Source organism: Loa loa (genome assembly GCF_000183805.2).
Source record: "Loa loa unplaced genomic scaffold supercont3.18, whole genome shotgun sequence".
Classification (NCBI taxonomy): domain Eukaryota; kingdom Metazoa; phylum Nematoda; class Chromadorea; order Rhabditida; family Onchocercidae; genus Loa; species Loa loa.
The window spans coordinates 105,302-118,179 of record NW_018108198.1 but is presented as its reverse complement, the minus strand read 5'-3'; the positions used below and the strand labels follow the sequence as shown (position 1 = coordinate 118,179).

Here is a 12,878-nt window from a genome sequence, read left to right as displayed (position 1 = left end):
ACGTCACACGATGTGACCGATTTACGCACTGCGTCCTAAAATGAAAATTTTATAATTCCAAACTAAGACTGGAGGCAAAAAAGCCATGCAGGACATTACCTGAGGCCTGTAAGAAGTACTTTTCCAGTGAGGCTCGACATTTATTCCAACTTTAGGGCATTCTTGGTACTGCTACTTACTAACTTTACGTGTCTCACTTGAAACCATTAAAGGTCGTGTTCAATAGAAATATTGCAAATTGTAATCGATCCATATTTTTCGCGTATTTTAAGAATGAGTTATCAAAACCTATTGAAAGTTAACAATTCTAGTTCAAACTGTCATCAGAATTTTAAGAGTAACAAATCCCGCTACCTACTCATACCATCACAGTTCCTTTTTTAATTCTCGTCTTTTTGTTTGATCTTCTTGCTTCCCAAAATTCCATTCAGGGAAAAAAGCTCTAATTGTTATCGTTGCTAATAGTCGATAATAACTTTTCCCCAATACAAACAAAAGAGAAAAGACAACGGGACTTCTCGAATGCAGCAGAAACCTGAGGTCACCCGCTACGTCACCAAATACGTACCGGCGTGGTCTTTGAGGGGGATTTGTATCATTATGAAATTCCTCATTTCACATTTCGGGAGACATAGCTCTTCAGGGAATGTTGGAATGAGTAAACCAATGTTACGGTTTGAATATGGTTGCAGAACTGAAAGGTAAACGAAAAATGGAAGAGCTGAAGACTAAATTTAAATTGAGCAAAAATGAAAGAACTGAAAATTACAAGTAAGAAAAATTGATGGATGATTAAAATAATAATGAATAAAAACAACCAAATAATAATGAATGTATTGAGTTCATATTGAAAACTGTAAAACAAGAAGAAACAATTAATGTGAAGTTGAAATACAAGAATGATCTTCTTTCTCCTCTCTTATCATCAACATATTGACAGATGACACGCAGTGTGTTCAATTCAATTCGAAATGGAATAAAGACACTTTGAGGTATACATATCGTTTCAGTTGTTCGATTTGTGTGTTCTGTTCTTATGCATAGGTATGTGAGGTACTATAATAAGGGACAAGCAGGTGAAAGTAATTGATTAAGTAATAATTTCAAACAAATTTCCCCTTTTTATTTCATTTTATGTTCAGTTGCATTTCTATTTTTGATTAATTTATTCAAACATATTTCAGAATTCATATTTGCAATCGTTACCAATATTGTAAGTTCCTTCGAGTAAAGCTTTTTTGAAGATCGTTTGTTCATTTACGCTATTTAAGTTTTTGTTCAAATCCTATACTTATGATAAAGTATGTTGTCAACAGTTTGGTAGTCTAATAAATATGCGTCGCTTGCGCATCAAAAATTTGAGCGAGTTCGGAAGACATTATCGCGTGTTGGTATCGCAAGCCAAGAAGCCCATCTGAACAACACTTCAGATTAGTATGAAAATTCAGGCCCAAGAAACTTTTATTTTGACCATCGAACATACTCTGTAATTTGTTTCGAATTTGCTTGCTTTTACTTAATTAATAAGACAAAGAGATTAACCACAGAGACATGGAAGTCACTTTTGCTCTTTAATCTTTATCACTAATAAAACGGATATATGGGAGGGGATACGATTAAAACGGATATTGCCAAATAAAGTTTGGAATTTCAAACTTCTCGCTTGATTTTCCTGCATTTTAATTGGCTTATCTAATGATCAGTGATTTTTCATAAAAGTTTTCGGAAAGGTTGATGGTCGGCATAAGTACTATCTAAATATTGGCAATTACGGTGATGCAGTCGAAATATGGAACAACTGCTAAAGTCGCACTTCAGTTTAATCCTGAATGTTATGAGCGGAAGAAGTAACAGAGTGAAAAAACGGTTGTAGTTTTGAAGCAGATAGTAATGAGCCAACTGTTTCTACTGAGCAGCTGTGAGTTCCATCATCAATATCGCGAAATAAAAAAAGAAAAAAGTCTCGGTTCGATTACTTAAATTTGAATTAAGATTGATTAATTCGACGTGAATCCATTTTTAAGCTAAATTTGCACCTTTAAAATTCATGCCAATCTCATATGAGCTTTGTTTCCCCGTCAGCCATCGTTTAGTGTTGACTGTTCTGTGATGGATAGATTATAAACTTTTTCATGGAACATTTATTGCGTATATTAAAATCTTTTCCATTTAGATTGAATTATTTTCAACAAAAAGGATGCCGTTTATTGCATTGTCGCTCATTAAATAGTAATCAATATTATTAGTGAGCTCCGAGTATTTGTTTCTGAATGTTTAATAAACTAAGGAGTAACTCGAATAAAAGCAAATTCTTTTCTTGGCTCACTTTCAGCCATTGAAGTTCCAGAAATTTTATTTCAATTACTTAGATTTCAAACTTTTCCGAGGCGTAATTTGCGAAATACACTTTTGACTGTAAAACAAAACAATCAAACGGTGAATTCGCTTTTTTTATATCTTATATGAAATGAGTAAAATAAAAAATCTAATCTCAATTGTAAATTCAGTTTGATACAACGCCGGAAAACCACGACAGATTTCAGGAAAGGCGTATGAGAATATCAAAAATAAGATATGCGTGATAAGATCAATTCCTCGGATAGGAAGATCCAGTCGTAATCACTATCAATCGCTTTCATTTATCAATGCAATAGTATAAATTCAATCTTTTGGGTTAATTTGTTTTTCGAAATCTCGATAAAGACCCGTATGCGTTCCCCGCGGCATTACTTCTTTTATTAATGATTATAACTGTTGTTTCCTCCTGCGGTAAGTTGAAATATGAAATCGATAGTGTTCAGAATGTCGCGAAATATAATAATTAGTTGGTGAGTTCACTTTATTCAATCAAATAAATGTTAATGATTAAATTTTAAAAAAGATTAATTTGCAAATCTTAACAATACGATTATCGGGAATAAACGAAAATAAACTGTACAACGTTAATAAATATAAGCGAACAGAGATTTTTGAGTTAAATTAATTAATATTTTGAGCAACATTTATGCTATCGATTTCTAGTAGGATTCATTACAATTTACAACGCAAAATTGTCACTAGAAATTCTGAGACTTGAAAGAATTTTTCAAACTTAATTTTTAGCATGTTAACATTCGGAACTGAAAAGGCGATAACCTTTAGCACGGCTGATTTTGCAATGCGATATCGGACAGCTACATTTTCACGCAATTTTCGAATTCAAATCACCTGTTAATTATTAAATAAATAATAAATCATCAAGCGTATGAAGTCCCTTTGGACTTCAAATCTTTCCGTTACAAACACCGATAAATAAATGCATATAAATGATTTAACCAAGCTTCTACACGAATTCGTCGATAGCCCCGTTCGCATTTGCAGAAGAGAAACGTTTCAACAATGGTTGTCAGGGATTCACCGGATTCATGGATCTGGCCAATAACACGGATTAAACTTCGCGTTCCATGACATGGGCGCCTAAATATATTATCCACCCGGTCGCAAAACACCAACGTAACCATTTCATCCAATTTGATGATATTTTCTTCCTCCAAATGGCAGCTTGCACCATTTGGACATTCACAAATCCTTTCACCTGTTAGGTTAGCTGCTTTTGAAAAATCGAATATATGTGTGGGTGCAAGGAATTCGTCATACAATGGAAAATCTCTTATACTAGACCCAACATTCCTACTGGAAGCTTCTTCTGATCTTAGCAAAGGGTAAGAATGAAGTTGCGCACTGCAAGCTATTTCAGGTTGGGCGCAAATACCAATAGCTAAGATGGCTTTTGCCGAAAGTAGAAGTAAAAGAATAAAGATTAGTTGAACTGATATGCGTCGCTGTCGGAAGCGCAATGATGGAGCAATTAGTAGTAATTGGAAAATATCCGCTAAACTGTCGATGATTAAGGCTTGCCGCAACATGACAATTCCTCAATAGAACAGCTGTTCCGCACTGAAAACTACCACCTGAAAGCGATGCTAATAGAACAAAAAGATGGTTCCAAATCTTGAACAAGTGGTAGCAACAGCAGCAACAGCAGCAATAGGTGTAGGTAGGGAGTACGGCGGTATTGTAGTTCGGAATGAAGCCTTTCAAGATTTATGGATGGATACATGTGCAGAAGATAGTGATGGATCGCCGAGAAATAAATGAATTGGTGAATAGGTTTCGATAAAATGCAGTCGATTCCTAGTTCAATTCAGTGACGTCATATCCATCAAGCTTATCACGCCTCGCCTCTTCCATACAATCCGTTTTTCTGATTCATACGCTCTCCCTACATTAATCTGATTGAATCATTTGTATGACGAGCTAATAGGACCTACAAACTGCTTGTTCGAAACATACGAAAACCAGAAAAAGTTTATAAAACTTGTTCGGAAATATCAATCGTAGCATTAATCATTAGTTTCTTCCACTCACTCATTTCCGAAACTGTACATCAATTCAACAGTATATGAACACAGCTCAGATTTCATTTCTAACATCTTCTGTTAGATTAAAATGAAAACAATGAAAGCACTGGTCAATCAAGGATGATTTCCCTGTTCCTTTAACTTCTATTTCATCTGTCATTTTACAAAGGTATTTGAACATGCTCTTGCACAAATAACGCCGCAGTCTCCATATGTGAACTTAACCTGATCTTCCGTTATAAGCTCATGTATGTCTCCAAATCAATGGATGACTAAAAATATGCCGTCAATTTGCAACATTATCCATTGTTCTCTGAAGCAAATTCTGGAAATCGAAAACTACCCAATCTTTGTCGTGAACCATGCATGTCAGACAAACACGCATACTTGATTACAAAGACTGAATTGCTTTTATTGCAAAAGGCATGTAAATAATGCCCTATATGCTGTTTATATACAGCGAAATAATATTTTCATTCCACAAAACTATAAACAGATCTACAAATACACAGCGCGAAAACCTGTCCATGTTTCCGTCACAAATAGAAGGAAAAGGCAACAAAATCATCAGCTATGAGTAAAGGAGAAAGGGAAGGGAAAAAAAACGATAGGAAAGCTTATTTCCTCTCTGATATCGCATTCGCAAGTGCGAATATACTGAAATCAGCGTTTTCCAAACCTAAAAAAGTCCGTAATATGGATCTGAATCTCCCGTTCACCAAAACTCTATTAATTCACCAAACAGTTCACCAAAGCAAATCAAGATAGAAATGCATGGGTGCACCGAGACATGAAGGAAATCCCTACAGGAAACATCATAAAATATTCACAGAAAATAAACTGAAGATCTGAAACCCAAAAACCCTTGATATTTGTTGATTAAAAAATTTATGTTAAAATGAACAAAGAATTTCTTATAGTTCACTGAGGTGTTTCTATCGCTGTGCAAGAAACAAGACCCAGAACTGAAGGAGGATCAAGAAACCGGAAGTTCAAGTTTAGTTACAAGGAAACCTCAAATTTCAGAATTCAGAACTTTAGAAAACGATATTAGTCCAAAAATGGACTGATAGACCATAAAATTAATGAAAAACTTTACCTAACATAAATGAAAATAATTAAAACGGACCAAAATAAAACTCATACAATTGAAAGGTCATTCATCATCTAGGTATCATACAATTACTGAACCCATAAGGTTGAATCACTGAACTGAGACATTAACATCCTATCTTCGCCTTAAACGCCTAAAAAACCGAAGGTCCATAAAATTCCGGGTTCAGTCACAAATCCTCGTTTCTTTCTTGAAAAGCAATGATAGGATAAAGCCCGTAAAGGTTTCTTTAGAGGTGCTTATGCCTAAACAAAGATGCAACATCAAGCATATGATTATCGCTTTCAAATTTCAAAAACTGACAAGACAAATAAGTGCGACAGATGTTTAATTATTTCTACTTAAGTTTAGAGTTAAGTGAAATTAGAAAACTCCTTCTTGCAAATATTCATGATTTCTTCTAAATCACAAAGAGTACACGATAGAAAGACTTGAAATATTGTAAAAATCTTTCCGAAAAAAAGTAAATTGAGTTAAAGACCACACATTATGATACAATACAAACAAAAGATTACATCCATGCAGGAACTACAATCAGTTACTCTCAGTTCATAAATGTACCACAACGAATTCCTAGAAACAAAGCAAGGACGGGACGGGGATGAAGAAGAGAGAAAAAGAAAAAAGAGAGGACCACACTGCTGGGAAGTGAATTTCCAGTCGTCCATCTATAACATTTAAGCGGTGAACCTCCAGAAATCATGCTCCACCCCTTCTGCACAATGTTTTAGCAATGTCGTACGTCTCTGTTCTACGTAACGATACTTATCTTGCACCTGAAAGAAATAAAACAGGTGAGTTATTTTCTCCGCCGATAGATGTATGACCACTATCATAAAATATATGCCGACCTACTAAGATGCCAGAATTGTCAGAAAATACATCGCATCTTATGGTAGTAATAAGCTCTATAAGAAACCTCATACATTTTTATTTGAATCGAAGAGTCAAAGATCTTACGAAATCCACCGCTAAGAGGTGAATGATAGCTTGACCTATCTAATCAATATACAGTAATGTTTTTTAGAAAATTTTTGGAACTGATTCGTTGTTTCAGTATTATCTCATAGGTGCAAATCTTACTGCTTTTGTGTAGCAGTACCTGTAAACAAGAAATCACCTTTTGTTTCAGACTAACGAGATTTTCATGGTCCAGGTCTCTTTCCAAAAACTCCGACAACTGTTCGGTGGCATGTTCCAGATCACGCTGATTCTCTTCAAATATTACCGACTGGTTATCTTTTTGTAAATAAAACGCAAATGCATATGTATACATCAGCGTACGGCGACATTCCGAAAGAACATCCACCGCTTTACGTAAAAACTGCACCTCGATCCAGGACATATTTGCCTGTTGCATGACTTCCATTTTGGATTTTACAATTGAATACAGCTGAAAACAGAAAAATCACGAAACGGAAAATTAACTAAGATTAAGTCCAAGTATTGAGGAGTAGATTCTCGAAAACTTTCTGCGATTAAAGAAGGAGATTCACAGAAATTCATAACTTCCATCAAAAGCAACATAGGAATTAATTTGGATATCTATCTTCCATGCATCCCTCGAAAAAAACCAGATGTTGTTCGTGATCAACCGAGATTCCATGATAAGGTCTCGGTTAGTCACGAACATTTGATTTTGCTTCTAGATTTGAATGGAATTTTCTGCACACTCACTTTATGTTCCAATTTCAAACTTTGTTGATGATTCATGTACCGATTGTAATAGTGTAAGTATCTCTGTAGCGCAGCGCGACTTCGTTCTTGTGCATCACGTGCTTGTTTCGCCAATGTATCATCATATCGGTTACAGGAGTACCATGAACTGCCATGCGGTTCCCACGGACCAAGACACATCCAACAAAATTCCATTTTACAAGCCACATTCTTGCATGTCATATGGTTGCACCCTCCATCCTTTTCTATGGTCACCTGCAAAAAAAAGGAAATTATTTTAAAAAGCTAAGTTCTTTATCCAGGCTTCAATAATATTCCAGAATATAGATTTGAGGTTGCACTGGAAGTGAAGAAAAAGTACAGACAAACAGGACTTACACAATATTCTTTCCTTCCCCTTTACAAGCTTAATGTGTTGATTCGTATTTCACATCTTCCGAACTCTTCACCTCCTCAACAGATATCGAAACTTCTGTACATTCCTCCGGAAGTTTTACATTTTCGATAACTTACACAACGTCGTGAGCTCATAAGCTGATAGTAGTACTTATCTCAATCAGCGACACATCCCACGAGTAGAAAACTGCTTAATCAAAAGACGAAAAATATAAATATGAACTTGAAGTAAAAGCTTCCAAGAAGCTAAATGAAAAGTTTACCTGACATTTGGGACATTCTTTGGTATTTGCTGATATCCAGTTGCTCGTCTCACTGTCATCGTTGCACTTCTTAATCCATAACTTCAGAAGTCTACAGTTGACAGGCTCGTGCCATTCGTGTCCACATGCGAAACAAAAAACTGTACCACAAGTACATTTGACAGGACGCGCTTCCAAATGTCCTACTTCAATAACACGTCCACAGTCAGCAGCTGGACACCACCGCAATAAACGATTGCACTGAAATTGAATAAATAAGAGAAAACAATTCAAATAACTTTCGCCCAAATGCTTTCCGTAAAAACTTCACTAAAACTTCTCCCCGCAACATAGCAGTGTAAAAAGCAGTGGCGAATAAACGCGAAGAAGTTCCGTGACAAAGAAAAATATAAAGATTTATAAGCAAATGTATTGCAATTTTTTGTATGTATTGGGGCACACTGGAGTACATTTGTATGTACTAATTTATATGTACCAATTGGATAGCGACTAAGATTTGAAAATCATCTCAATTTTTTTTTTGGATGAGTAAGATGGTATCACTGTCCATAGAGTTATATATGTGCTCACTGTTTAGCAATGTATCCCAAGAGCGCTAAACTAATATGAGCTCATAAAACACTATAACAGTGTGTGATAGCAAAGGCGCTAGTCTTTGTAATCGTAAAACCAATCTTTGAAGGACATATATAAACCCTGCACACAGCAGAATTACTTCCCCCTTCCTTTTATTCACCAAATTGGTGTCTTCCGGATTTATCTTTTCTCGACACTGGTATAGCATTTTTGAGCTTAGCTTTACGCGTTAATTTGTATTTTGTAATTTTTAATAATTATGCGAGGTTAATAGTGCTGTTTCTTTTTCCAATGGTTTAATTACCGAAATCTGAGATGGAAATAAAGAAAACCTAGCAAATCTGGCGTCTCATTATGAAAAATACTTCCAAAAATGAAAAAATAAAAATAAAAAAAATGCACAAATTTTTTAGTTCAAGAGTTTCGATGTTAAAATTCAAAAACGAAGCATCTTTAAAAGATGTTTTAAGCAAATCATAGAAACACTGTTCCGTATATCAACTAATAGATTAGGATAAAAAGTACATCAGCAAATGGCATAAAAAACCTTATTTTAACTTTCAAAATACCTCCACGAAACTATTGATTATCAAGCGGCGATATCTTTTCTTCGCATTTTCGCTTTTCACTAGCGTCAAAGTTTTCTCGTCATCAACTATGATCGGACAGTTGTGTTGTGGGCAAGCCACATGCGCTCGGCCCTCCTCCATGATCTAAATTTAAATGACAAATCTTAGCTTTCCTCATGTTCTTTAGAATACAAATAAGAGCCTATCAATTGAACAATAACTTTCAATTAGATTTCTGAATCCTTCATCTTGGTCTTACCTGTCTCCGACTTTCACTCACTTACCTTAGTTGTTAAATAGGAATCCCAGCATAGATAACAGAAACGATGATTGCACTGCAGGCCTGTCAAAATGGTACGATTACAGCAGATGATACAAGTATCAACAACATCTGTAAGCGCTTCATCGCCACGATGTGCCACTTTAAATGGCGAAATGATGTTGGCGTCCAAAAAAAACGAATCCATATCAGTACTTTCGTAAAACCTTAAAGCCGCAAAACCTTCGACTTAAAAATCTCAAAAGAAGAAAAAGCATAGCAAGACTTGAAATTTTATTCAATCATAAAATTTCATGTAAGATACGAAACGTGCGATAAAGAATGAGAGTCACCAGTTTTGAACAAAAGAGACTAATAGAAAAATTCAGCGCAATTCAAGAAAACGAAAACATACCTTTCTAGCAAACTTTCTTTATTCCATTTATAATGATGTAAAAGTAATCTACAGATAGTAGCCGATAGACGCAACACCGATGCAACATCCTCTATGATTTTATTCATTTCGAAAGCTACCTTTTCGGCATCCAGCACCTGTAAGAACTTTTTCCAATAAACACTGTGCCAGCATAACGCTTCAGATTTTTCAAACAATATTTGTTATTCCAACACGCACACACATACCACACATACACACTGTATATACATACACATCATCGTTATAACAGCATTTTCTAGATCAGAACAACATCTTACAGTGTTCATTTACTGGGTACTGAGAGCACAGAAAGACCAAGTGAAGTTTTCAGAAAACCTAGGATATTTTTTTGGTTTTGTCTTTAACAAGGGCAATTGAGAATACAAAGAGAAAGAATGGAAGAAAACACTGCAAAGTAAATATAAACATGGGAAACTTATACTTTAGAGATAAGAGAATTAATGTCATATTACAAACTAAGAACTCCAAAACCAATCAATTAATAATACTGCACTTTATTTTCTTTAAGTTACAATAAATCATAGTTTGCGAGAAATACGAAGTCCTTAAAAAAGCTTTTTCTATTGTTTCAATACTCTTAATATTATAAACGTAGCCTGAAGAAATCAATAAAAATAGAGTTACGTTTGGGAATAAATTAATCTAAAACTACTTTGCTGTTTTAGTACCGTTCATCGTTGTCTTCGATGGTAAAATGTTTTAATTACAGTCGTTTTATACATTCATGTTACTCATACCAAGTCTTTTCCGATGCTAACATTTATTTAACAGTTCATTGACTCTTATTGAACAACCCTGACAGAATGATCATAAAAATCAAGCACCACTAAATTTAAGTTTTACAATCAATGAAAGACATGAAGACGGTCAGCATCATCCAGAACAACTGTGCCGGGCATGCATTTGCACTACCAAGCAGAAATGGTTTACAATAAGCAATCGCATGATTCTGCCCAATAACTGAAACCATGCTTCCCAGCACTAAACATTTCATGATTATCTTTAGGTCAAACTGCTCTTCGTGTTTTATCGTTTTCAACTGCAAATTCATAGTCAAATCAGCAAGACACCTGGAAATCAGCTGATTCACTGTCATGGCTACCACCACGTTCTGTTTTGATCACAGGTGGATCCACCACTATACCATCATCATCGCTGTACGTTGACGTGGCATCACTTTCTGAGCCACCCGAAAATGCACCGTCATCATCCATCGCCTCGTCACTTTCTAGCGACATCCAAGCGGAATCCCTCACTCTTTTCAACGCTTCTGCACTTTTCCTGTACTGTTTTTTGGAATAGCTACGGAATAATAACCATGCAACCGTTACTATGTTTTACACCAGTTCCTTTTGTCCTATTTTTCCAAAAAGGTCGTGTCACACAACCAAATAGCAAACAGTGATGGAACACCTGAAATACATCTCATTTTATACGAAACATGACGGTAAGTAAATCTGTATCTTTGCATAAAAACTATACGCACCACGAGCACGTGAGAATATCACTTTTCCGTAAGAAATTACATGTTCTGTTAGGGATATCAAGAATAACATGTGCAACTAGTAAAATCATTATATAATATGTGTAAATAGGGCACCATCATAAGATGCATCAGCAAAAACAGTTTGTTCCAAAAGGTTGAGGCTGCATATCGTGCGTGTTACGGTACTACCATCGAGTCGTCACTCGTACTGTGCGGATAAGACCAAAAAGAAAAATTAAACTCAAACGATCAAACGATTCAAACGATCAATCACATTTCTTCGAATTCCAAAACATCTCATTTACCCAAACAGATTGTTGACAGCCGATGGCAATTTTGAAAGGTCAAAGGCACCTTGCCAATAGTAGTAACGAAGAAAATTCGTCCCACACAATCCGAAATTTGTATGGAAACTTCGAACAATACGATGGAATACTTTCAGTAACATGTGAGAGACGGTATTGTGGTGCATTGGGGTACGGGGGGGGCGGGGGAGGGGGGGAGAAGTGTGGTGGTGTAAGGGTAGTAATAAATCGCCAATTGGAAGTGGAAGAGAAGATTGAGAAAGATAAAGATTGCTAAAACTGTAAAACAGGGCAGAAGTACCACGGTTTACAACTGTAACAGAGATTGAAAGCATTGAGACAAGAGAGGATAATGAGCGAAAATGTGTGGGCGAAATTGAGGGAATGTCGAGAATCTTGATATTTTGAACTGTGGTATAAATACTAAGCGGTAGTTGAGTTATGATCGATCCAAACGGATTGGCTGAAAAATTACTGCTTGTTGTACCTTGTTAGCATCCCTCAGATACATTGAAACTACTCTCATCTCCCCTCAAATATGATATTTTCAGGAATACGATACACCTGAACATGAAGTAATGAATCGGTGATGTTCGGACAAATCGTTATTGGTGCACCGGGTGCAGGAAAAACAACTTATTGCGACGGCATGAGCCAGATCTTGTCGCAGCTTGGCCGACGTGTCATTTGCGTAAATTTAGATCCAGCAAATGATTACGTGCCATATAAATGTGATATCGATATTCGAGAATTAGTGAAAGTGGAAGATATCACCAGTCGGTTGAATCTTGGTCCTAACGGAGCATTAAGGTTGTTTATGTATTGCTTATCATAACAGTGATTTAACAACCGGGAGAAATATATCTAGTTTTCGGTGATTACCTCTGAACTCGGAGTTCGGAAATTGGAAAAATTCCTTTTTACTTGATCAATCCGTGAAGTTTAACAAATTTAGCTTACGATGCTCACTTATCATCGAAATATCTAAGCATCTCGGGGAAGGTAATTTGTTGACTTCGTTTTTCAGCGATATAGATTTATTCGGGATGTAATATTGTTCTTGCACAATATTACTAATGGTAAGCAGTGATAAATGAGTTATACAATAAACAAGCAATACGATCAACAAACAAATTCCTTGTCGTTGCCTTCGATAATAGTTGACTGTAGGTTGCGTAATGAATGAGATATAAGAATTCGTCCTTCGATGAGCCGGGGATATGTTGCAGCAAATATTTCTAGCGAAAAGAAGGAATATTGTAGCTTGTTATTCAATGGTGGCGGATATGCGAAGAATGTCGTAGTTTGCTTGATTATCAAAAGCTAAACTGTTTCGGATTTTTCCTCATATATATATATATATATATATATATATA

General features: G+C 35.7%; 3 protein-coding genes across 3 annotated transcripts in view; 1 reads left to right on the top strand and 2 right to left on the bottom strand.

The window, feature by feature from the left end:
- Positions 1-3,275: 3,275 nt before the first annotated feature.
- On the bottom strand, positions 3,276-4,174 carry LOAG_08308 (hypothetical protein; the record flags this gene model as incomplete). Its single annotated transcript, XM_003143840.2, has 1 exon — positions 3,276-4,174. Exon 1 carries the CDS (start codon positions 3,903-3,905, stop codon positions 3,276-3,278), a length of 630 nt encoding a protein of 209 aa, XP_003143888.1. The 5' UTR covers positions 3,906-4,174.
- Positions 4,175-5,806: 1,632 nt separating this feature from the next.
- LOAG_08307 (hypothetical protein) lies at positions 5,807-10,949 on the bottom strand (the record flags this gene model as incomplete). The annotated part of the gene is made up of 8 exons (XM_003143839.2): positions 5,807-6,290; positions 6,635-6,907; positions 7,192-7,446; positions 7,851-8,090; positions 8,996-9,139; positions 9,280-9,481; positions 9,670-9,806; positions 10,782-10,949. 8 exons carry the CDS (start codon positions 10,947-10,949, stop codon positions 6,192-6,194), a joined length of 1,518 nt encoding a protein of 505 aa, XP_003143887.1. The 3' UTR covers positions 5,807-6,191.
- Positions 10,950-12,091: 1,142 nt separating this feature from the next.
- The window catches only part of LOAG_16765 (hypothetical protein), a gene marked incomplete at both ends in the record, with an annotated part of 2,555 nt that continues 1,768 nt past the window's right edge, over positions 12,092-12,878 (top strand). The window contains one exon of the mRNA XM_020449419.1: positions 12,092-12,312. Coding sequence (XP_020307042.1) covers positions 12,092-12,312 — 221 coding nt within the window. The remainder of the gene's footprint in view (positions 12,313-12,878) is intronic.